Source organism: Sturnira hondurensis, unplaced genomic scaffold (genome assembly GCF_014824575.4).
Source record: "Sturnira hondurensis isolate 20B ecotype Veracruz unplaced genomic scaffold, ASM1482457v3 Scaffold0017082, whole genome shotgun sequence".
NCBI lineage: Eukaryota > Metazoa > Chordata > Mammalia > Chiroptera > Phyllostomidae > Sturnira > Sturnira hondurensis.
In genome coordinates this window covers 1,329,453-1,354,619 of record NW_028089713.1, presented here as the reverse complement: position 1 = coordinate 1,354,619, position 25,167 = coordinate 1,329,453, and the positions used below count along the sequence as shown (strand labels likewise).

The 25,167-nt window shown below is 55.4% G+C and overlaps 1 protein-coding gene across 4 annotated transcripts; it reads right to left on the bottom strand.

Annotated features, from left to right (window-relative positions):
- Positions 1 to 1,753: 1,753 nt before the first annotated feature.
- On the bottom strand, positions 1,754 to 20,882 carry SLC45A3 (solute carrier family 45 member 3). Of its 4 annotated transcripts, XM_037067097.1 has the most exons (6): positions 20,586 to 20,882; positions 13,075 to 13,159; positions 7,672 to 8,062; positions 6,101 to 6,886; positions 5,538 to 5,803; positions 1,754 to 3,509 (listed from the first exon to the last, which is right to left on the bottom strand). In XM_037067097.1, the coding sequence occupies exons 3-6, from the start codon at positions 7,841 to 7,843 to the stop codon at positions 3,072 to 3,074; spliced, it is 1,662 nt and encodes a 553-aa protein (XP_036922992.1). In that variant the 5' UTR covers positions 7,844 to 8,062; positions 13,075 to 13,159; positions 20,586 to 20,882; the 3' UTR covers positions 1,754 to 3,071. The 4 variants fall into 4 exon arrangements, with proteins under 4 accessions (XP_036922992.1, XP_036922991.1, XP_036922994.1 ...); XM_037067096.1 differs by lacking the exon at positions 13,075 to 13,159; XM_037067099.1 differs by lacking the exons at positions 13,075 to 13,159; positions 20,586 to 20,882 and adding an exon at positions 20,110 to 20,130.
- Positions 20,883 to 25,167: the final 4,285 nt, after the last annotated feature.

Genomic DNA, 25,167 nt, shown 5'->3' with positions numbered 1-25,167 from the left:
GAAACAAACAAACGAAAAGCAGAAGCACTAAAGGCATCAAAATCGAGTTAAAACTGTTTTGAGCAGTGGGACAAAACATCTCTTTAGGTGTATTGTATCAGATGGAGAGTACTTTGAAGGTGAATGAAGTTTAAACATGTAAAAACAAATAAACACAATTTTTTATAAATTCTGGGTTTTAGGGTCCCCTCTCATATTTAGATGCTGATTTGAACAAAAACTATACAAAATAATTTATTAGACAGAAAATGTGAACACTGGTTATTTGATTATGCTAAGGGATTTTTATCTGATAATAGTAATATGGCTATATGATTTTTAAAATAAGTTCTTACCTTTCAGAAATACATTCTGAAGTATTTAGAAATTAAGTATTATGTCTGAAATTTGCTCCAAAATGACGTAGGAAGATAAAAGCCTGTGTCCTTGTGACAGAACAAACTTGAACTTGATGTGGCCTCGAGGTCTTACCACCATCATATGGGGGAGGGGTGGGGGAGGGGAACATCGCAACACTGAGAATACAGTTGGCCAAATATAGACAGTGGGCAATTCTGTAGAAGAGATGAATGTTTTTCACAAATGAATGGCATTTTAAAAAGTAGTATGTTAAAGACATACTACTGCAGGCAATTTATCCTCATTATTTATTTTAGTTTGAACAAGCCAAGTATAAAAGACATGTTTAAGACAATTGGGGAAAGTTATGCATGAATGGGGTGTTTAACAATAAGGAGTTACTGTCAGTTGGACATGTTTATAGTGTTGTGATGTACTTGTCTAAAGTCCTATTTTTAAAGATGTGCACTGAAGTACTACAAGTTAAGCGAATTATGTCTGCCACATGCTTTAAAAATAGCCCAGAAAAAACATCAAGGGGTCAGGGGTGTGAAATAAAAATGGCAGAATGTTAATGACTGCTGAAGTTAGGCTCATCATACCAGGTTCATTACTCATGTATGTTGGAAAATTTCCACAATAAAAAAAGCTAAATAAAATATAGAGGCAGGACTGGTGTGGCTCAGCTGGTTGAGCATGGCTCTGCAAGGCGGGAGGTCACCGGTCAGTCCCTGTCAGGGGAAGAGCTGGGTTTCCGGCCTGGCCCAGGCTGGGGCTCGTGGGAGGCAACCAACCATCATTTCTCTCACATAGCAATGTTTCTTTCTCTCCCTTTCTTCCTCCCTTCCCCTCTCTAAAGAAAAATAAATAGATGAAATCTTTTTTAAAGTCTATAGAACATTTAAAAAATAAATAAAGCGAGTTGAATTTAAGGGACAGGAAGACCCATCAGGTTTGAAGGGGTGAGGGAGGTGACATGGCAGAGAAGCCTCTGAACTTGACTTGAGCCTGGCAAGGTCAAGTTCAGAGGCTTCTGAAGATGAGATGAGAAAAGGCAGGAACCAAGGCACAGCAGGGTCAAAATCCTCACCTGCATGTCAGGGAGTTCGTATTGCTGTAGTTCTTGCTTCATCCCCTTGGACATACTATGAGCCCATTGAGAAGGAAAATGCCCTCACTTCTCTGCACTCCCTACACCCTTCCACTCCCTTTCTCTACCTGACATTCCAAAGGAAGCCCCCAATCCAGAGGCAGCACAACCACACCCAGTCACCAAAGGAGAGCAGAGTAATGGTCTATGGCTCCGCCTGCTGGTGGAGCTGGGAACTGAAGCTGACAAAACATGAGAAGGGAGCAAGGGATCATTTTTAAGAAATCTGATCTTTACAAGGCAGAAAAGATAACTACAGGCCAATTAAACATATAAGAAGCCTTTAATTTCATCACCATAAACATTATACTCTGATTGCTCACATACAGTATAAAATATTTACTCCGCTAAATAAATAAAACATGACATTATTGCAAACGGCACTTAAAACCCCCCAGAGATACCACCTCCTTAGCCTAGGCAGGGGGTGCTCCTGAGTTTCTGTGCGAGAGTCCCCAACACAGATATGCCCTGGGCGTGAGACGGACGAAGGTTTGAGGAGCCACCCTCGCTGCTTCTGGTCCTGGAACAGCCCCTAACAGAGGCTGTGAAGCCAGAGAAAGGTGGGAGTGGGTGCCTCCCTCATCAGCCCAGTCCTAGAGGGAGCAGAGGGGAGGGGGTGAGGGCAGGCTGGGCCCAGAGAGGAGCCAAGGCTGCTGAGGAGGAGGCTGCTGAGACCTGAAGGCCAACCCTCCGCCTTTACCCAGCCTTGGGGGAGAGCAGCTGGTACATCAGCTGGGGTGAAGAGAGCTTCTAAGCTCCTGCGTTAGGCAGTTTGGGGGCCAGACAGATCACCCCTAGGAAAGGAGATTCTGACAACGCTTAGCTCAATAACCAGCCATGTCACAGGACCCAGTCACTGGAGGTGTCACCTCCTAGGTCCGACATGGCAGAGCTGGGAACTGATGCCCCTTTATTGAGTTAAATAAATAAATTAAATATTTAAAGGCCTGTGTCCCTATGATGGAGACACAGGGGCCAACAAGCCATGTCCTGACAAAACAGGGGCTGAGGGTTTAGTGGGACGGCAGTGCCACAGGGCCAGGGAGCGGCCCCTCTCCCCTAAGGAACCTACCCCCCCACCAAGTAACTTTCTTACTTTTAAATCCTGTGGAGAGTTTCACACTAGAGCAACAATAGAGGGACCTACAGGATAGGGGGGCTCAGAGGAGGGAGAATTGGTGGCTGAGTTACTCAGCTCTCTAAATACCTTCCCCTGGTATGCGTTGATCAAGACACTAGCTGTTAACCCTGAGCCTGGGTAACTCTGCCAGAGTCCTGAGTTCCAGTGCATGGTGCTAATCAAATGCCCCGCCCTTCTCTCCCTGTATTTAGTTCATACTTAAGCCCATTTGGAGTCAACCACAGCACTAGAGACTGTGGGAGGGAAGCCCCCACACACACACTCTAACTGTGCAGCTATGCACCTTGCCACCACAGGGGGACAGCAGAGAGCCACACCACTTAGGCAGCAATAGAATCTGGGAGGCTAGCCCAGTAGCCCGATGGAGCCTGGAATACAGGGAGCTGGGACCCGGTGAGGCAGCCCCACCCCTGACCCCACCACAGGGTAGGAAGTACTCTACACTGAGTATCTGGTCAAGTCACTCTTGTCAAATACTACCCGTGTAGCAAAGTAAATGGCAACCAGCCCCAGGCCAGCAGCTGACACCATATAGGCAGTGACAGACTGGCTGAGTTGGACAATGGAGCCCATGAACAGGGACGGGGCCACCTGGGACAGCAGGAAGGCACTATCCAGGATGGCAAGGTCCAGGCAGATGCCCCTGCCTGGAACAACCCTGGCCTCAGGTGGCTCGCCCACCACCACACGCATGGAGACGTCACAGGCAGAGGCCCCACAGAGTGCAGGTGCAGACGGGAGCAGGCCACTGCCCCCAGCACCCATGTGTCCATTGGGGAACGGGGACCTGGCCTTAGGGCCAGGCGGGAAGCTGGTCATCAAGCTGTCTTCACTGGCACCACCTCCAGCATCTCCTCGGTACCTGGGCAGGAACACCTGTGTGGACGGAGGAAAGAAGAGGGACAAGGAGAGGTGTGCACCCAGGCATGGGAGTCCCCCAGCTATGAGACTAAACCAGGCCATGGCCTTTAAAGAAAATCAGTCAGCGGATCAGAAAACTGGGCAGACCCTGCTTGGTCTGGGTCTAGTCAGAACACTCCTCAGGACTGGGGGTGGGGAGGGGAGGCGGGGACAGGACCAACCTGAAACTAGAAGGCCGGGGCTTCTCTAGCCTGTCCTGCAACAGGTGGGTGGCGGACAAATGCAGTACTGCAGGTTGGGAAGGGGACAGGACCCCAAGGCAAAGGGAAAGACAGGCAGAACGAAGGCAGGGAGGAAAGACGTGCAAAAACAGAGGAGTGAAATCCAAGGCTGGGCCCCTGGTGGCCCAAACCCTCTCCTTTCCTTCCCCCTACCACCTGGACATAGCGGAACCCTCATCACCATCTTCAGAGAGAAGCGCTGCTCCCACTGTGCCCCAGGCCCTGTCTGGAGTGGCTGCCCTACTGTGAAGTCTGTGGCCCCAGCCTTTCGGCAGGGAGGGTCCAGTAGACACAGCCTGAGAGAAACGGGAGGCACTGCCCTCCCTGGACTGTGCCCTAGTTGTTTTAATGTCGAAGCCCTTCCCCCACCTTCTCACTCTGTCCTCAGGCCTGAGTGACCCGGCCCAGCCCTGCCCCCAGCAGCCTGGGCCTCCTATTCAAGGGTGAGGATACAACTTATCACACTGTTCCCATCCCCACTCATGCCCAACAGGAAAGAATTCTGGAGTTGGCTGCATTAGGGAACCATGGCAGAGCTCAAACCTGACCCCAGGGGAGCCTGCAACTTATGCAAGAGGGCAAAAGGCAGGTGCAGGCAATGCCCAGGGCCAGGTGTGCCATCTGCAGCTGCTGGAAGGGGACCTCCCAGGGCTGTCCTCCCTGCCTGCCGGCTCAGGGAAGACCAGTGAGGCTGGAGCCTGGAGAGGCGCAGACAGGCGTGCTCCTCAGTCCTCAGGGAGGACCAGCCCCAGCGTGTTCTCTGGCTCAAGCGCACGTGCCCAAGCCCGGCCTTTGGACATCAGCCACTAAGCCCCCAGCCAGGTCAGCAGCAGAGTGGAGCCTGATCAAAGTCACCAGTGTGCTGACAGGGCTCTCACAAAGCAGGTTCCCCAACTTAGACCCTGCCCCCCAACTCCTCCTACCCTGTAGCTACTGATTTGGTGAACCAGCCCCCAGCTCGGTGCTTCTCTGCTACCCCGCCCATGTCCTAAAAGGGCAGAGACACGTCTTCTCTGCAGTCTGAAGCTCTGGGGACAGACCTGCTTCTCCTCCCTGGGGACACCCTAACTTCTTGCCCATCTGCAGAGAGCTCTGCACCCAGGGCTACAGTTCAGTGAGGCCGGTGGAGGACACAAAGGTGACCATACAGCCCAGGTCAGAAGGTTCCCCACAGAAGGGACCCCTGTAAGGACTGGTTAGTGTGAGGCCACCTGACTCACGAAGTGCCCAGGCAAGTGGTGTCAGGAGCCGCAGGTGCAGGGATCTGCCCTGGGGGAGCGGGGAGGCAAAGGAGTAAGGCAGGAGAAGAGAGCCTTGGAAAGAGGAAGGTAAATCATAAGAGGGGGCAGTGAGGAGCCTTGCCCATCTAGGACACCAAAGCGGGCACAGGGCAGTCACAGTGCCTCTCCCAGCCTCTCACCGAGAGAGGGCCGGTGTTGGCCATCTGCTGAAGCTAGGCCCCAGAGGCCATCTGAGCCGGTCCCCCACCCCTGCACAGAACCCAGCCCAGGCTGAGGGCTTCTGCCAGACTGATTCTCGGGATCCAGAGAAGGGCGTTGCATTCCCTGCCATCACCCACTCAAGTGCTTTGTGATCCCGACACCAGAAGTCATTCCCAGAATCTAGCCTACACAGGCTTCTTTCCCCGTCCCCCAGGCCTCCACAGGCTTCCTCTCCAATCACAGACTGCCTTCTCCGGCTTCTCTTGCCTGACTCCACTGCCCCAGTCCCCAGCATCCAGTGTGGCATCCGGTGAGAGTACCTGCTTCTCCCGGTGGTAGAGGGAGGCTAGTGTGTAAGGCAGGATCTGCAGGGTGGAGAAGGTGAACCCAGTGAGGGCAGCGGAGACGGTCACAACAGCCACGCTGCGGGACAGGCATGTGGCGCCAGCAGCCACAGGGAAAGCCACCACGCTGGCCAGATAGACTGCCCGGGTGCCGAATCGCTGCACCAGCCGGTCCATGACCAGGGAGAAGAGCAGGGAGATGGCACACTGCAGGAACAGCCCCAGGCTGCCCATCCTGACTCCTGGGTGGGAGCCGGGAAAGAGGCGGTCAGATGGGGGGCCAGTACGACCTGGGGGGTTGCTCAGAACCTGCTACCCAAGACCTGCTGTAGATCAGCCCTGCCCCCCAGCACCCTCCCTCCCCTACCTGTAACACCCAAGCCTAGGCTGTCCACTGACCTCAGAAAACATAGCCAGAGCTGCCAGCCAAGTGCAGAGAAAGATGTTCTGAGGATGAGCACAGGGGGTGGGGCTCCCCCTACGCCTGAGCCTCCCCCATAGGGAAGCTCCCATGACAGCCCCCAGCCACGGAGCCTTACCTTCATCATAGTGCCTCCGGGCCTCGGTGCCTGGCTCAGCCCTGGGCACGCCTTGGTACAGGCCCTCGCCCACGAAGTCCGTGTAAAACAGCGTGAAGGTCATGAATGCCATCCAGCTGCACAGCTCAGCCACAAAGAGTCGGCGCAGGGCGTGCGGCACGCGGCAGCAAAGCTGGTGCAGCCGGGGAAACAGCGCGGCCAGGTTCTGGAAAGCCAGGCGGGCACGACACGGGCAGCAGGGGGGTGTCCTGGGGGGCACTGACAGCCCTTCCTCTGGCTCAGCTGGGCCCAGGGCGGCCTCCTCAGCCACGAACAGCGTGGCTGCCATGCAAGTGAGGAAGATGAGGGTAAGAAGGCCAAAGAGGCACTCTTCCTGGGTGCCCAGGTAGGGGGCCAGGGCGCTGGCGTCCCAGTCAATGGCAGGCAGGAGGTAGCCCAGGCAGCCCCCGAGGCTGATCATGAAGGCATAGACAGAGAAGGCCTGGCGACAGTGGTCTGGGTCCCGGAAGAGGTCCGAGAGCAGGGCCTCCAGTGGGGTGAAGCACACCTGGCCACAGAAGTCCAGCAGCCCCACGCCCAGGATCAGCAGGGCCAACTCCAGGGGCCTGGTGTCCGGGCCCAGCAGCCCCGCCAGCCGGCCAGCCCTCGGGATGAGGAAGAGGCTCAGCAGGACGCCCAGTGACAGCGCCCAGATGAAGGGCCTCCGGCGACCATAACGCCCACGCCAGTGGTCACTGGCTGAGCCCAGGAGTGGCACCGAGACCAGGCCCAGCACCGGACCAATGCCTGCAAGGACAAGTAGTATGAGCCAGAGGCTGGGGCCCTTGAGGGCAGGGGAAGGGGGATCAGCCTCCCTGAGAAGGCTAAAGATGGCCATGATACTATCGCAGGGAGGACTGGTCCTGCACTGGGCACCGTGTTGAGTGCCTCACGGGGACTCTAATTCAGTCCTCGAAGCTTGGGTCACTAATGCCCCTTTTTCAGATGGGGAAACTGAGGCATGGAGCAACAGATAAGTGACACTTCTGTCCAGCCACAGAGCTAGGGAGGCGGGAGACAGGGCTTCAGCAGGCAGCCTGACTCCAGAGCCATGACCATGACAGAGCCCCTACTTCCTGGGAGTCACATGATGGTGATGGCTTTGGTGGCCTTTGCAGAATTCATTCACAGTCCAGAGCTCAGCCCCTGATCCAGGGCTAAGAAAGAGCCCTGGCTTGGGGACCAGCCTGTCTAGGTCAACTAACTTCTTGCAGACCTCCATTATCTTCCCTGTGGACCGGATAACCTCAGAGGTTTGCTGCAAGCATGAGATAATAGATTATAGATTATAGATTATAAAGGGCTAGCCAAAGCGGAAGGACCATTTCTACAGTGTCTCCTGTGAACCAGGCATTAGACAGGGGTTTAGTGGTGACCAAGGCATGTCCCTGTACTCTTTTCCTCCTCTTGGGACTCCCTCAGTCCAGGCCACCCCATACCCTGCTATACCAACCCAGCAGACAGTCAGCTGTCCCTCCACTGCTGCCCTGGTTCCAGGCAGAACAGGAGGGCAGGAGGAAGTGGAGACTCACCCAGCACCATGGTCATGAACTTCTCTTCGACCCCCACTTCCAGCAGCAGGGGCGGTGCGTAGGTGATGCCTGCAGCTAGACACACCTCCAGGCCGAAGGTCAGCAAATTGACCAAGAGGAGCTGGGCTTTCTGATGCCGCAGAAGGCGGCTCACCCACAGCCTGAGGACCATGGCGGGCCAGGCGGGTAGGGCTCCGACCCGTCACTATCTCCAGAACTGCTTCCTCCCAGCCCTGCTCCAGATGCCAGGGCCTCTCCTCCTCACTGCCACCAGCTGCCTGGGACTCGGCCAGAAGCCCATTTCTCCGGTCCTCCGCGCAGGTCCAGCCGCTCAGCCCATGCTAACTGCCTGTTGCCATGAGGTGCCTGGTGGGGACATGTCACTCAGGTCCTAAAAGGGCAGGGACAACAAACACACCAAGTGTTAAGACCTGGAAACCAGGTCTCCAGGGTGTGCTCTGAATGCCCTGAATCCTGTTTGCTCCCAGGCTGATGGTGTGGCCCAGCCACCCAGGTGCCACCCCTACCGCCCAGCCAGGAAATGCATGTTAATATTAGCCTAAGGCTGACACAATTAATAAGGTAAATATGATTTTTAAACCTCAGCACACTCCAGAGCCAAAGAGATGTTGGTTATTCTCTGTCTTGGAATACCTTTGCAACTGCCCTCCTCTGCCAGTGTGGGAGGGGAAAAACAAAACTCAAACCGCCTGAACTCCCAGCTCCCCAGGCCCTGCTACCAAGTGCCCCTGGAGACCCTCCACCGGGCCAGGTTTATCTGCTCTCTCTCCATTTCCAAAGCTGGCTGCTCAATTCCCCTTCGTCAGGAGCAGCGCTTCCTACTCTGCACGGCCTGGCTGTGAACCCTGTGGCATCGTAACTGCCGCCCCCAAGGACAAGGACAAGGACAAGGACAAGGACAAGGGGAAAGGGAGAAGAGGCTGTGGTTCATTGGGCTGGGTTTGAGCCTGTCACTGACCCACTGGAAGAGCGCTCTCCTGGGAGGACCTGGGCCTGCAAGCCTCTCCCTTAATCTCCTCCCCTGCTCCTCGTTCGCAGGGAAGCAGCGTCCCCACCTGTGTTGCCTGACCACCGTGGGAAAGTGGGGCTGCAGCCCAGGCCCGATGTTCCCAGGTCCCAGCCTTACAGGGCGCTGAAACCACACCAACTGTTGGAACCGCCATGGCCCTGTGTCCCCCTGGGCTGGCAGGGTGCCCCACCACTTCCCCTGCTGCCTTTTCTGCTCCCCAAACAGCTCCATTCCCAGCAGAGAAATCCCCACAGCCCTTCCTTCCAGGCCTGCCTCCTGTGCGTAGAGATCCCACTGGGAAGCACCCACCCTGCGCCCCCCACCCCTGGGCAGCTGGCCTCCAGGTCGTGCTTCGCCACAATAACACGCAAAAGATCCAGTCAGCCATGAAGAGGTGGCATAGAGCAGGCAGGCATCTTGTGCGTAAAGGCAGGAGTCCCCTAACCTGTCATCTATTTCAAAGGAGCTGGGTGCACAGAGCTTCTGGCCACTGGCCGCTGGAGTGGGGGGGGGGCGGTGCCTTCCCTGGCCTTCCGGTGCCTTGCAACTCAGCCCTACAGTTGCAGTTGAGGAACACTACTCCGTGAGTTCCACGGTGGCGGAGGGCCAGGCTCCAGTCCCCTCCCTGACCTGGCGCACCCTCAGCCTGCACTTATTCCCTCCTCCAATCTCAGCATCTCATAGTCTGGCACTCCAACCTCATTCATCTTTTCGAATGACACTTGGCCCGAGGCCTTGTGTATTACAAAACACATTGTAGGTGCTCTCTGCGCCATGCCACCAGGGCTCAGAGGGCCATCAGCCCTAGGGAAGAGGTCTCCATCCCATAACTGCCTTCTGGGGTTCTGCAGCTGGTCGATGAGGGAGGAAGGGGCTTCAGACAAGGCTGAGCTACCAGCAGCACCCTCCCCAAAGATCTGCTAGGACCCAGACCACCAACTTTGGGACAAGGCATGGACTGGCTGGCATGGGAGGAGTGAAAAACACTGGCCCACAAGTCCCCAAAAGGGGGTAGGGGTACCGATATTAGTCTTATAGCTGGGCAGTTGTGGGTTCAGCTTGGGTCAAGCCCCTCCCCAGTGTCTGCATTGCCGAAGCACCCCCAGAAGGGAAGCAGCGGATAGTACAGAGACCAGGGTGCTTTCCAGCTTGGAGGGAAGGGTTCTGGGTCAAAAGGCTTCCAGCCCATTCCACTCCCTGCCCTCAGCCTGGGCAGACCCTGGACACTCACCCGCTCTGGGTTTTTAAGGACCAGGTCCTCCCTGAGCAAACAGAAACGTTTAGACCCAACCTCACCCACGACCTGCCCCCATTCCCAGGCCCTGGGGTGCTCACCATTGTTGAAAATAAACTGCAGCTTTCCTTCCACTGTCAATCACCCCACCGCCTCCCTGCTGCACCCCTTCCCTTAATCCAGCTCCTCAGCCCATGAGAGAGAAAGATGAAAAGGGGTGGAGAGAGGAATTTCCCCTCACCCATCTACAACCCAGATAGGCCCTGAGCCGCCCCGAGACCACGGCACCTCGCCCCAGCCCCCGAGCCTCTCCACCTGGAAACCCGGCTGGGCCAGGTGAGGAATTCACTGGGAGGAGTCGGTTAGGAAGTGGGCTGGCTGCAAGCCCCACACACTGTTCTCGGGTTGCTGAGCCCGTCTTCCCCCCTTTTGGTTCCTACCGCATCCCGGGGGCCAGGGCACGCTCTGCCCACCGACTCCACCCTTTCCAGCCTGGAAGTGGCGGAGGGATTCCAGGTCCATAGGAGCACTCTCCCTTCCAAAGGCCCTTCCTTGCCCTCACATCTTCCCCAGTGCCCCAGTCCGGCCCTCTTCAGCCCCACTCCAGGGCCCTCAGGGTGGAGGAGGTGACCGAGGACTCCCCCAGCACTAACCCCAGTCACCAGCAGTCCCTCCAGGCCTTCTTTCCGAGGCACAAACAGAGAAGTCCGGGCCCTCTGGCTCCCAGCCGGGGGCGGGGCGGCGGCCAAGAAGGGGTTCCCACCACTTTCCCAGCTACACTCCTCCGGGCAGCCCCAGGGCACATCTCTTGCTAAAACTGAAAAATGACAGGTCGCTGCTGAGTCCCCTGTTTGGGGAGCTCCCCTCTCTGCTTCAGGAAGACAGGCAGGGAGACAGAATGCAATTCTCTCCTATACTCTCCCATCTCAAAGATGCCCGACTCAGCCCTCCTGCCCGCTGCCCCCGGAGCACTCTGCCGATCTGGCAAACAGAATATCGACCCCGAGAGCCGGACTCCGAAGACACCTGGTAGGGAGGGGCGAGGAAAGGAGGGAGGGTCTGGTACCGAAGCGGGAGTCTGACCTGACCTCCTAGAAAGGAACAGTGGCCTTCTGGGACAAGACCCTCTCAAATATCTCCCCTCCTCTCTGGGTCCCCCATGACAGGACAGCAAGAAAGCTGGAGGAAACCCAACACCTCTGAAAGCCTTCCTGGGGCTCCACCCCAGGCCATCTTTCCGCCCACCACCAGCCCCCTCCCGGCCCCCGGGGAGCAGAGCCACAGCCCAGACTGCCCAGGGCCTTGGCGGGGGCCCGTGAACCTGCATTCTGTCTGTCCAGCTCCAGATACTGGGAGACCTAACCACCGCATGGGCTCCACATGTGGTACCCCCAGCAGGCAGTGGGTCAGTCACCACCCACTTCAGATTAGGCCTCAGCAGGGAGTAGGGGAAATGAAACTGAGCAATAGCAACAAACTTGGCCTGAACTTTCTCCAAAAGTCTGATGACAGAGTGGAGGAAGCAGGAGGAGAGGCAACGAAGCCCACAGCCCACTCCCAAGCCCACTCCCGTAGCTCCCCATGGGAAGGGTGGGTCAGAGGGACGTATAAAGGGGCCTTTGAGGACTTTCAAAGGGGATCCTGCCGCAGCATAGCCGAAGTGGAGCTGGGGGGAGCAGAGTCCCTCGGCTGACAGACACAGGCCAGAGGGAGCCCGGGCTGGGGCAGCCCCACTGCCGCAGGCCAGTGTCAGGAGGCAATTCTATGGCCTCTTTATTCGGGCCAGCGTCCCCACACCCCACCCAGGCACAGGACCAGCAGCAGCCCCCACCCTGAGTGGGAGGAGCTGGCAGTCAATGACTGTGCCCTCGCGGCTCCCTGCTCACGAAGATACTGCGGCTTTCTCAGCTCCTGGGGCAGCGCAAGCTCCGGTAGGGTCACCTTCCCTATAGAGGGAGGTCCTGCAGAGGGAGACACTGGGGACAGGGTGGGCTAGCCAGAGGGTAATGACTCAGTGGCAGAGTGGGTGGAGTCACTCCAGGCCAATCCCCACACACACTACCCTACACTAGGCAGCCCCACCCCAGGGTGGGGGTGAGAGTGGGGTACAACCTTCAGTCGGAGGCTGCAGGACTTCGAGGTAGGAAGGACCCCCATTCCTCCCCACAGGCCGGACCCCAGAATCTGGTTCCAGGTTGAGCTCTCCAGACCCTCTAGGCTGGGGGTGGGAAGAGGTCTGTGTGTCCACCAGCCCAGCCTCCCTGCCAGCCAACTCCTTGCCGCTGCCCCTGGCAATGTCCTTGGCCTTACCCAGTCAAACCCAGCACACTGCATTCCCAAAACAAACTCCACCCTCAGGACACCCCAGGAAGAGGCCACGCTGGCCAGCCAGGAAACCTGGAAATGAGCATCCGTGGGGGTAGGGAGCCGGCCTTCATCTCTGAGCCCCTGTCAGAGAAGCCACTGTGGGGGTCCTCCCTGGGTAGGGATGAGACTGTGCTTGGCTTCCGTGCCCTCCTACCCATTTTTAATCTTTGATTCTCCGGGTTCAAATACTTCCAGAGACTCAGTGAGGGTCTGTATGTCCTGTTCCCACCCTACAAAAAGGCAGTGATTTGCACAAACAGCCAAGGCCCATGAATTCGCAGGGCTCCCACGGACACCTGAAAACACCACTCAGGATGCAACCTCTGCACTGGAAGGGACTCTGAGAAAGAATAAGGCCAGGCCGAGGGAGGAAGACCCACCCCCTCCCAGACTTGCTCCCTAGCTCGGCCTCCCCCAGGGCCCAGAGGCCAGGGATTTAGAGTCCGCCTGCTGCGCTGCCTTTTCTTCACTCAGACTGGAAGCCTTCTGCTTAGCAGCTTGTCAGAGAGAGTGAGGGGGCTGCAGGCCAGGACACAAAGGGGGATTAGGGAGAAACCTCTAGGCCCGCAGAGTAATCCATCAAACTCTCTCTCGGCTGCCAGCGCCGGCCCCTTCCCACTCAATCCCCCTTCCAGCTGCTGTGGCCCCCAACCCCCTCCTGCTCCTGAGCCCTGTCAAGTGAGGCAGCAAAGAGAATCCCAGGCCCTGGGGGGCCAGAGGGGGCACACCGAAGACACTGGGAAAAGGGCAACGGTTCCCTCCCCGCACTCACCCCCAATGTGTGGAAACCCAACAGGTGGCAGTGGCTCAGAGGAGAGTTGCTTTTGTTGCCCCGTCTGAGAGCCCCAGCCCAGCTTCTGAAAGGAAACAAATGCCAGAGGAGGGTGGGGGAGGGGAGGAGGAAGGACAGTGTCCCTGGGGCTCACTCTGATCCCCTCTCCCCTCTCCAATCCAGTGACAAGCCTGACCCTCACCTTGGCCACTCAGTCCTGGCCAGCCTAAGCAGAGGGGAAGCACCCCTCCCAAGGGTCCCCTGGAAGTCCCGTGGCGGGGGTCCCACATGGACACACATCTGACTTCAGGCAAAGGGCCCCCAATCATACTTCCTTTCTGAGAACAGCTGTGACCCAGGGTCACACTGAGTGCCCTTGACCAAGTACCTTCCTAGCCAAGACAACCAGTACTCTTCAACCTGGAGCTCTCTTCCACCCCAGGCGCCAGAGGCCTCTGAACTTGGCAGATTCTGTAGGGTGACCTAAATTTTACAACAGCTTGACCTGAGTTTGCATGCCAACTCTACCACTTATTAAGACTGTATGACCTTGTTAACTGACCTCCCTGAGTCTCAGTTTTCTCATCTGCAATTAATAATAGCAGCTAACACCGAGGCCCTGCACACCAGGCACTCCTCCAAGCGTTTACTCGTCCACTTGCCCGCTGAGGTGGGTGCAATGAGTGGAGCCATTGGATGGGCAAGAAGACTTGGATCAACACCACCAACTTCACAGCCATGTGGTGTGTTTGACAGCAAGTATGTATGGGGGCTCCTTGCAGCCTCTTCCTCCATCGTCTGGGTTTCTTCAGTGCAAGAACCTGGGAGAGGGCCTTCTCTTTCCCAAACAGGAGCAGCAGAGGTCAGAGGGCAACTAGCTACTCCCTTACTCGCCTTTCCATTCTTCTCCTCTCAACCTGGAGTCTCCCCCCCCCCCCCACAGTCTCCCTTACTAGAGCCTCTGTCAGCCCCTAGAGGCAAGAAGAATGCCAAGAATGTAAATGCCTCCCCAAGTGCTGGCCCCAACAGGTGAGCAGTGGACCTGCCTGCAGTGGCCTGGAGGGAAGGACAAACACCCCAATGATATAAGGCAGGGTGGTTCCCCCCCACAGGGGAGGTCATCACAGCAGCTGATACCTCCTAACTGTCCAGGGGTGTCTGGCATGTGCTGGGCACCTGACAGCTTCCTTCTCCAATCCATGCCCTGTGTACAATCCTCCAAAGTAGGTGCTATTTAATATTCCTGTTTCACAAGAATGAAAATTGAGAAATCCATTAACATGCCCAAAGCTGCACAAATAAAAAGGCTTGAATGAAAAATTCAAACCATTTGAAAATTCTGAAAAGTACTCTGAGCTGGGAGCCAGGACAGTGCAGTCCAGTTGCAGCAACTTTCATAGCTGTGTGGCTTGGGCAGCCACTTCACCTCTCTGAGACTCGGTTTCCACACCTGTAACATGAGAACGAGTGTCCGGGCCGCCTCAGGTTCTTTACAACACTACAGCTATGTGATCTCACACCGGCCACCACCACCTTGCCCAGGGAGGGTGTTCTCCACGGACAGGTGCCTGCTGAGTGCCCAATGACAAAGCACATGGCACAGTAGGGGGAGGCGCTCATAGCCCTCCACCAATGAGTGACAAGGGGAACCCACTGGAGAAGAGCCAAAACCCCTCCTCCACCTGCCTTCACACAGCTCAAGCACAACAGAGTGCCAAGGGTCGAAGGTCACCTGAAACCCAGCCACGTCACTAAGACATCTGAGGCCAGAACTGCCCTCTTCCATATGCCCTCCCAGAGTTGGGCTCTGTTCCTGGCTCAAATTAGTAACTGAATTCTTTCTCTCCTTGAGCCTAATAAATGCTCCCTTACAAAGTGGGGCAGTGGTCCCCAGAAACCCTAAGTCCAGGGCGGGGAAACAGGGTATGGGGCAATGGGGAGTTGAGTGCACTCTCCAAGCCATGGGAAGTCCCCTCCCCCTGTTCCCCTCTCTTCCTACAGCCTCTGCAAAGTGAAACCTGAACTGGTCTCCCTCCTAGTGAACTTGAACTTTGCCAGTCAGCCAGTCCAGGCAACTCTCCCCATCTGTGCACAAGTGACCCCGCAGCCTGGCCTGAGAGGTGAGGCACCCGGGAAGCAGCCCGGGGGTGGTGGGTCTGGGCAGACCTGCAGGTGTGCAGAGCACAGCAGGGAGTGAAACCAGGGTGTGCTCTTAGCTCTGCCTCATCCCGCCTCTACTACCTCAAATCTGATGGTCTGTGAGGACCTTTCAGCCCTGATATCCTGGGGGCTGTGACCAGCCCCATTTATCATCAGAGGCTCTGGGCCGGACTCAGTCCCATGGAAATGTGTTCTCAAAAATAGCCATGCAATTAAAAAACTGGTACATTTACCCAATGGAATACTACATAGCAGAAAGAAAGAAGGAGCTCCTACCCTTTGCAACAGCATGGATGGAACTGGAGAGCATTAAGCTGAGTGAAGTAAGCCAGGCGGTGAAAGACAAATACCACATGATCTCACCTTTAACAGGAACCTAATCAACAAAACAAACAAACCAGAACCAGAGGCATGCAAACAAGGAACAAACTGATAGGGACCTTAGGGCAGCGGAGGGGGATAGGGAAGAAAGAAAGGAAAGGTCTAGTTAAAGAACAAGTATAACTGACCCATGGACATGCACTACAGGGTGGAGACTAACTGGGTGGGGCCAAGGGGTGGGTATGGCAGGAGAGAGCAATGCAGGGTTGGGGCAACTGTAATAGAACAACAATGAAAGAAAAAATAGACACTCGGTGGTGAGTGAGGTGCAAGCAGGCTCCAAAGGAGATGATGATGACGACGACGATGATGACGATTAAAGAACCCTCGTTTGCCTACCCCTGGAGGAAGTATGCCTCAGCATGTGCAAACTGGCCTTCCTAAAGGAGCATGAAAGAACACTAAAATTCACCCCCCAGCCCCGTCCAACCAACACTCCCTGGGGCCCAGTCAGGCGACAGCCCCCTGTGAAGGGGCTGTAGTCCCTGTCAGCAGTGAGACGAAGTCAGTGGAGCGCAGGGAGGGGGCACAGGTGCCGACACTAGGGCTTCCTCAGCTCTGTTCCGGAGCCTCGAAAAATGCACAGGTGGAAAAGGGCAGATGTCTGCAAACCACAGCCCCCGAGGCCTGGGGCTGGCACACCCACCACCTCTTCTTTGTCCCCTCCCCAGGGAGCTGTGGTAGAAAAGGACACCAGGCCTCAACATCGTGGGATGAGTTTTGATCTCAGATCTGGGTTCAGGATGGGGACATTCATCAGCACTGGGCTTGTTTTTGCTTCCCAAGGAGTCGCCATGCTACAGTCACCTCCCCTCCACCGCCTCGCCCCTGAGCCCTGCCCACTCAAGCCTCACCCCTCCTCCAGGGTGGCCTGGAGCCCTAGCTGTCAAGGACGCCCCTCTTCTCCCAGTCTCGCCTGCGCTCACCTGGCAGCCCCTCAGGGATGGGTGTGGATAGCTCCCAGCTCTCCTGGTCTGGCTTGCCGTCCTTCCCTGCCATCTACCTCACTGGCCCCTCAGCTCCCAGAAAGCAGGGAGCTCAGCCCTTGCCCAGGCCCTGAGAAGAGGGGTGCTGGGACAGAAGGCCCTGCCAGTGAGGCTGAGTCAGGATTCCTGTCTGATGTGATTTGCCTGGCGTGCCTGGCCTTCCCAGCAGGGCCAAATGCAAGGTTTTTGGGTGCTCGACTCTTTGTAGTGACCAAAGCTGGGAGTAGGAAACTATATTGTCATACTCCGAGGAATGGGCTAGGTGCTACCACCAGCTTGGACACTCTTTGGAAGCTCAAAGGTCACTTGAGATTTGGCAGGGGCGGGTGGGGGCACAACAGAGAGCACTGGGGAAAGAGGGACTGCTGCCTCAGCCCAGCTGCTCCGGAGGGCATCCCGTCTGGCTAGGCATTCGGTCTGGCCTAAATCTTGTAACAGAAGGACTGTGGGGCTCTGGGACCCCTCTTGCTGCCTCAGCCCAGCTTCCCAGACAGCCTGGTCTCCAGAATTAACAAGGAAGGGGAAGGAAAGAAACACGTACCGAGCACCTGGTCTGTGCAGGCACTTCGCTAAACGAGCCTGTCGCACTCATTCCTCACCGTAACCTTGCAGGGTGAACACTATCCTCTCCATCTTACAGACACAAACACCAAGGCCACCAGGTGAGACAGGCCCATCTCCAACCTCAGGAGCAAGAGGCCCCACCAGCCATTCAGGGTCAGTGGCACTTCTTCCCATGGAGGAGGAAACAAAACATGCAGTAGAAAAAGGGATTAAACAGGAAGTTCTGGCCAGATATCAAGACCATCCCGTGATGGCCCTGTCACCAGCCCCTCCCCCCAGATAGAGACACTTAATACACTGGACAAAGCTCCACACTCCAGCTCCACTGCTGGAAGTCAAGCGGCAGCAGCGTTCGAGACACTGGGCCTGGCACCAACTGGTCCAGCCTCTGCCCTTGACGTCAAGCAAACAGGGCCACTAACTGTTCAAAGAAAAGCTAGGCTGGGTTTCTGTTCTGGACACCAGAAAGCAGTGCAAAGCATCCCACTGGGGAGGAAGGATGGAGCTGAACCCACATGCCCAGCAGCCCCCACTATCATACAGTTATCCTAAAACTCACAGCAAATAACCTTTCTGCAGAGAAGGCTCTTAAGCTTTCAGGATATACAGTCACCCCTATCACCTCATGATTGGCCTCCATCACCACTAGCCCGAGAGCGACGGTGGGCAGGAAAGTGTGACTGGACAAACTGAAAAATAAGTCACACGATACTGCCAGGAAGCGACCAGGATGTCCAGTCCTGGTGTGCTCTCTGCACGGCCCCCCAAATTCAACTGCACTTGTCGTTCACAGCTTACATGTAGTTACATATGGTGTAATTCCTTTGCTAAGAGACTCTGGTCTCTAAGTGTAAACCACAATGATTGTCTCCATTGTCACCAAATAACAGCAGCTGATGTGTATCAAGCTCTCTCTGTTTACAGCTGCTGTGCTCAGAGCTTTGCCTACATTAGGTAGGTACTGTTATCCTCATTCTAAGAGAAGGAAACGGATGCACAGAGAGGTGAAGTAACTTTCAAATGAGACAACAGGATTCAAGCCCAGGCAACTGGGTGCTGGAGTTCAGCCTCTTGCCTAGTCGGGCTGACTTCCCAAAGTCCAGGAGACCTTGCTCCCAAAGAAACGAGGTCTATAGCAGAACCCAGGAATGGAGTCCTGGGCTGGGCGCCGCTGGCCATTCAGTCACAGGGGATAGATATGATGGACGTGGTGACTACTGGCTAACACTTACAGAGCACTTACTTCCCATCAGGCACACAGTCAGTCCACTGCTCTGTATGTGTGGTTTAATAATGCTACATTTGTTTATACCTCACAGGTTACACTGAGCTATTCATAGCTCAATATTTGCATGTTTATATTTGTTCGTTATTATTTAATAAATAATAAAACTATACACTAGGTATTATCCTGATTATTACTACAACCCTCGTTTTGCAGCCAGGGAAAGTGCACATTCCAGGGCTAGTAGAGCAGCCAAGATATAAGGCCTGTCTCTCCGACCGTCTGGGTTTTTATCCATAATGCTGTGCTATTAGACGATAATGGTCCAGATGATAGTGCTTAATTTCACTTTCGGAGTCCTCAGCCATCCCTGCCTTTCTGCCTTTTCTCTCCAGAGGTCTGGACAGGCTGAGGAAGTGGAATCCCTCCACCACCCAGTGGCCTAGCCAGACCTCGGTGGGCCACCCAGCACCCTTGTCCTTTCCTCTCCCCCTCCTTCACCGTGGCTGAGAGACCCTGGAAAGGCAGGGGAGCCACCGCACACTCCGAGTGCACAGCAAAACTCCCCCCTCCCCCCACTAAATTGGGGCCTGTATGGCCACAGCTGCACATTCATCCAGCTGTATTTTTATCTTCGGACTCATCCTGCTGACTCAAGTTCCATTTTTCTGAGAACTTTTAGAAAAACAGAGCCCTGGATCCACGACAGGGGTGGGGGGGAGGAGATTAGGGAGGGATGAGGGAATGGGACCCGCCCGGCAGAAGGGCCTGTGACCTCCCATACTGTTCCACTCTCTCCCTAGGAGAAGTTGCTTCACGGGTTCCCTCAGGCTTCCCATACAGCCAGCACCTCCTGGCCCCAGCCTCCCCGACCCCTGTAAGTCAGCTGGTTCCCTGCCAACCCCCAGGCAGGTGAATCCACACCAAGGCTGTCTTGGACAGGAAGGGAGTCCTGCTAAGTTCCTCAGGAGAAGCAGCCTGAAGCCCCCGGGGCTTCACCCCCACCCCTAAGAAATGGTTCAAGGAGCCCAGCAAAAGTCACTCTGGGCCCTGGTCCGCTGGCTACGCCCAGCTGCAGACTTCAGAGCAGCAAGAGAGCAGCTGGGCTATTCTTAGACCCTGCTCCACTGGGGTCAGGTGTGTGCCACAGCTGAAGGGCAAGTAAGGCCTCACCAGGTAGCCACCAGGCCAAACCTCTCCCTACCCCCAGCTCTGGTCTCTTAAGAAAAGAGGAAGCACAGGGGAGTGGTGCTGAGTAGAAGGAAAAGCTGAGCAGGTCAAGAGCAGCTGTCAGGAAGATGGAAGCTGAGTCAGAGGTCAAGGGCAAGAGCAACTCTCAGGGCTCCTAGGGACTATGGGAAGGACTGACCCTCACTCTGGAGAAAACCTGCAGGTCCCTGGGGGCTTCTCCAGCAGGCAAGGCCCCTGCTTATGCCTAGAGCCCTGAGGGGCTGTGTCCGAGGTCCAGGTACCACCTCATCACACCTGTTTGCTGCTCTCAGAATCCTCACCATCTCTACTTGAACCCTGGCAGGCAGGAGATGAGAGCACTCAGCTTCTCTATTCCCTCCTTCCCTGAGGGGTGATCGACCCTCAGAAGCGGGCAGAGGAATCCGCACGCGCACGCGTGCGCGCACACACAACACACACACACGCTCCAGCCTCAGCTCCATGCCCAGAGGCTGGCCGCAAGACAAATGTCCCAAAGGGTTCAGTCACCTTTCCCGCGACTTCCAGGCCGCCGGCCCCTTTCCAGGCTCCCAACTCCCGGACTGTGGGCGCCGTGGTGACTCATCGTGCCCCTTTCCGGTGAAGCCGAAACAAGGGAAGAAAATACATGCAACTTTCCAAAGAAAACTCTGATGAGGGAGGTGCAACAGGAGCTAGCGCCGGACCGTCCGCTGCTGCCTAATCCTCTCCCTGGCCCGAGACCGCCGGGCCCGGGCGCCTCCAGCCCAGCCCTCCTCCCGCCAGGAAAGAACAGCCCCGCGGAGACCCGAGCGGGAGCCACGCACTTCGCAGCCTGGCCGCCCGGCCACCTCCACTGGGACTCCAGGGGCCGCGGCGCCCAGACGGCCGCAGCGCGGTCCCAGCCCGCGGGGCGCGAAGCTCGCCACATCTGGGGGCCGCGCCGCGCCCGTCCCCTTCCCGCGCCGAGATCCTGTCGCCTGGGAGAAGACCGGGTGCGCTCCTACCTGGCTGAGGAGTGCGGCTGTCACCAGGGCCAGCGCGGTGGAGCTGGCCTCCGTCTGCCCCCACGCCCGCCAGCCGGCGGCTTTTAAATCTCCAGGTTACTCGGCTGGGGAAGAGAGCATGCGCGCTGGGGCTGCCCGGAGGGGGCGGGGCGGGACGGGCTGAAGGGGGTCCCAAGGGGTGGGGGTGGTCCCCAAGCGAAGGCAGCGCGAGGTCTCCAAGCTGTCTTTGTAGCTGCGACCGCGACGGGCAGCCCCCGCGTGGCTCCCAGACGCCCTATCATTACCTAGGGCAGTGCACCGCCCCCTCGCCGCTCGCCACCCAAACAGTTAGGTAAAGGCGACTGGTCTCCTCGGGGCACCTCCCCTCCCGAGCCAGTCTGTGACCGTGACCTGCACGTGCTCTCTGGCCACGCCCCTGTCCCCAGGGAGAACAGCACCCCACTCATCCAGGACCAGCTCTCCAAAGGAGATGTCACATTCCCCTTGAGTTACTCTTCCTACTGTTCGCTGCTTTCTGGGGCCAAAAGAGCTTCATTGTAGTTAACTCAATCCCTCTTCCTGGAGTTAAAGCCAAATTCCATTTTTTTCCTTCTTAGGGTATAGATAGGGATGAGGGGTTGATACTTGCCAGTAAAATGTTCCCTTTGTCAGCTGTTGAACAGGGTCCCAAGAGACCCGTTTCCAGAATGCCTTCGGAACCATGCAGGTGGGAAGCAGAAAACTGGGGACTCAGGCTGGCCTTGTGTCTTTTTTCCTCCATGGAGTTCTAGCCACAGGATGGATAAATCCGATTGCTGTGGATTGTTGACTTGAATACTACAAAGTCACAGGCAGATGCCTTTGAAGGGAGGGACCCCGTGAGCTGTGGCCCCGGACTGGGCCTTGCGGGCCCTGAGTCTGAGTGCTGGCTCTGCCACCAACCAGGTGTGATATGGAGCAAGTCCCTCCATATTCTGGGTCTCTGTACCAAGAAGGATCGGCCAGGTAATCTCTAAGGGCACCTCCTGCTGGGAGGCAAAGAAGAGTGGGAAATAGAGAAGAGACCGGAACAACGGAGCCCTGGTGGCCTGGGGAACACAGAGTGGATGCAGAAGAGAGCAGAGAAGAGAAGAATCCAGAATCTACATTCCAAGTCACTAAACAAGTTTAATTCGAAACCTGGGAAGCACTTACCCGTGCAGCAGGTGACCTTCCACATCCCCAGGGGCTCTCCAAAGCCTTTGGCGTACCCATTTGTGTCTGAAAGAGACTAGGGTAGAGTCTTGGGTCCCTGAGCTGGTTTCCCCACTGCCCCAGAAAAGAGGGCAAAAGTAAAGGGTAATCCCAGGTCAGCTGGAAAATTACAGAGCCAAGAGAGAGTAGACATGGTATTTTCCAGGCTTGGGCAAAGAGCACTGGGAGCAGGAGGGAGGCCCTCCCTGCAAAGCATGGGAGTCCTTCTCTCCCCTCCCTAATTTTTTGCCAGAGGCCTACGTGGCTTATACCTTGTAAGCAAGGTGTGACATCCTGGACCCCACCCAGTGTCCTGGCCACCTGGGTAAGTGCCAGGTACACCTCCCCAGTGCAGGTGACCTTTCTCTACCAAGCCAGGTGGGTGCATTCTCCAGGCCCCACCTTGCACGGGGTGCTGTGAAAATGCTCCCCCTTTTTCTGCAGGCTAAGCCTCCTCATGTAATAGTAATAACAGTTGACTGTTACTGACTGTGCCAGGCATGGCTCTAAGTGCTTTTTATGTATTTACTCGTTTAATGTCATAAGGATTACCTTATGACGTTCAAGAGATGAGTTCCATTTTCAGATAAACTGAGGCAATCCCTCTGTCCAATCACTATTTCCCACCCCCAGCCCCCTTCACACACAGACACACACAGTCTCCAGGCCTCAGAAGCGAGGCGGAGGCAGCAATCCCTCACTGAGCCTGACCAGTGACTTCAGAGCCCTAGAGAGAGTCCCAACCCCATGCTACTCCTCACGGGCCTGGGTCATTCTGGGCAACTGCCTGTGTAGGTCTCAGTTCCCCACTAAGTCAGTGGTACCACCAAGTCCCTTTCCCTCCCTCCCTCCCTCACCACACACACACACACACACACACACACACAAAGAACACATACTTCCTACTCCCTAGCCACTTCCCATTTATAGGAAATGGGGGATGATGTGAGGAGCAAGGCCATCCTTGGGGACCTGCTAATAGTCTGGCTGAATATTGGAGAAACCGAAGACGCTGGCAAAAATGCATTAGCAGCTTCTACTCTACCCTCCCCCCACAGCCCCTTCCCTTTATACTCGGGCTCAGAGCAAGCATTGTTCTCTTTCTACAGAGTGAGATACCTCGCTGGGGCTGGTTAGCCTTGAAGAAGCCTGCAAAGTCGTGAAGAACTTGGGAGTTTCCTTTATGTTCCCCTCTCCTCTCGCCATCTCCACCTTGCAAAGGCTGTGGTCCCCTTTGAGTTCTATTGGCTTCTTCCCAGCCCACCACAGGGTCAGAGGGATTTATAACAGTCTTTCGAGTATAAAGGCCACCTCAGGGCCAGATCCTAGCTCTAGACTTGAATGGAGGAGCAATGGGTCCCTGGACACAACAGTTCCATTTCTGGGATTCTACTTGTGGCACAATAATCAGATATGTATGGCACAGTTATGTACATAATGTTTATCTCATCATTCTTCATAATAGGGAGAAATGAGAAACAATCCAAGTGTAGAATAGTAAGTTACTGGCTAAGCAAATTATGGCAAGTCCGTATAATGGAACACGGTGCTGCCATTTAAAAGGGGTGATGACAGAAGAATTTTAGCTGGTGGAGGAAATGTTTATGATATATCACCAGTGAAAACAGGGGCTACAAAATAGCACTCACAGTGGGATATGCATTTTTTAAGGTAGGTACGCACTAATGCAGCGCGATCTCCAGGGCTGGGTCTTGGAGCAGGAAAGGGACCATAGGAAACTGGTGGAAACTGAGCAAGGTCTGTAGTTTAGTAACTAGCTCTCCACCAGCACTAACTGCTCAGTTTGATGATCGTACTATGGTTATGTTAACGTCAGGTGGAGGGGGAACCTTTCTGTATCTCAAAGTTTTCTGCATGGATTAAAATAGCTTTTGTAAATAGAAAGAAAAGAATTAGTAAACATTATTTTTAAAGGGAAAGAATAAAATAAAACAAAGGCAGAAAGAGGGATGGGAACACAACGCTGGGCTGCCGCCGTGCGGGCCCCTATTCCCACTTGCCTTCACAGGGCTGGAGCGAAGGAGACCAGGGGCCTGAGCAGGAGACCCCCACCGCCCCTGAGGCCTCCTTAATGGAGAGGTTTGGAACGAGTGGGTGAAGAAATAAGATGGAGCAGGGTTTGAAAAGGTGAGAAGGAACTGGAGTGTTATACACACACACCTGGCCATATTCCTGCCATCGCCCAGCACTCCGTGGGCACAGAAGAGAAACTGAAGCCACTGGAAGAAGGATGGGACAGCCACACCTTCCCTCTCAAACCGCCAGCTTTGGCAGGTCCATGGCCTCTAGTTCCTGAGGTCGCCAGTGCTGCCCTGTCATTTCTAGAAGGTAGACCCTTAGAATTGCTGGCGAGCCCTGATCCGTGTGGCTCAGTTGGTGGGCATTGTCTAGCGGAGTGAAAGGTTGCTGGTTTGGTTCCTAGTCAGGGCACATGCCCGGGCTATGGGTTCAGTCCCCCATCGAGGTGCGTGGGAGAGGCCATTGATAAATCTTTCTGCCCCACATTGATGTTTGTCTCCCTCCCTTCCCCTCTCTCTACCAATAAATAAACACAATCTTTAAAAAAATTGCTGGTGACCATAGCCCCCAGGATGTGACTGGGGACAGTCCAATCTGAGTGGTGACAAATGTAGGGAAGTTTGTACAAGTTTTTAAAACAACAACAAACACNTTGCTGGTGAGCCCTGACCCGTGTGGCTCAGTTGGTGGGCATTGTCTAGCGGAGTGAAAGGTTGCTGGTTTGGTTCCCAGTCAGGGCACATGCCCGGGCTATGGGTTCAGTCCCCCATCGGGGTGCGTGGGAGAGGCCATTGATAAATCTTTCTGCCCCACATTGATGTTTGTCTCCCTCCCTTCCCCTCTCTCTACCAATAAATAAACACAATCTTTAAAAAAATTGCTGGTGAACATAGCCCCCAGGATGTGACTGGGGACAGTCCAATCTGAGTGGTGACCCATGTAGGGAAGTTTGTACAAGTTTTTAAAACAACAACAAACACCCTCAAGGACACATCCTTCAGGAATAGAAATCCTTCTATAAAGAGAACTTTTCTCTAGACTTAAACCTCCTTCTGAGTCCTCCTCCTGGCCCCACACAGGTGCTTGGGGAATCAGGAGAGATTGAAACTGCCCCCAAAGCAGAGCCCCCAGGCCAGGTAGCTCGGGTGGTCAGAGCATCACCCTGATACACCAAAGTTGCGATTCAATCCCCACAAGTCAGGACACAGACAAAAATCAACCAATGAGGGCATGAATATGTGGAACAACAAACCCATGTCTCTCCCTCTCTCTCTCTTCCTCTCTCTTCCTTCCTTTCTCTCTAAAATCAGTCAATACATTTTTTTAAAAA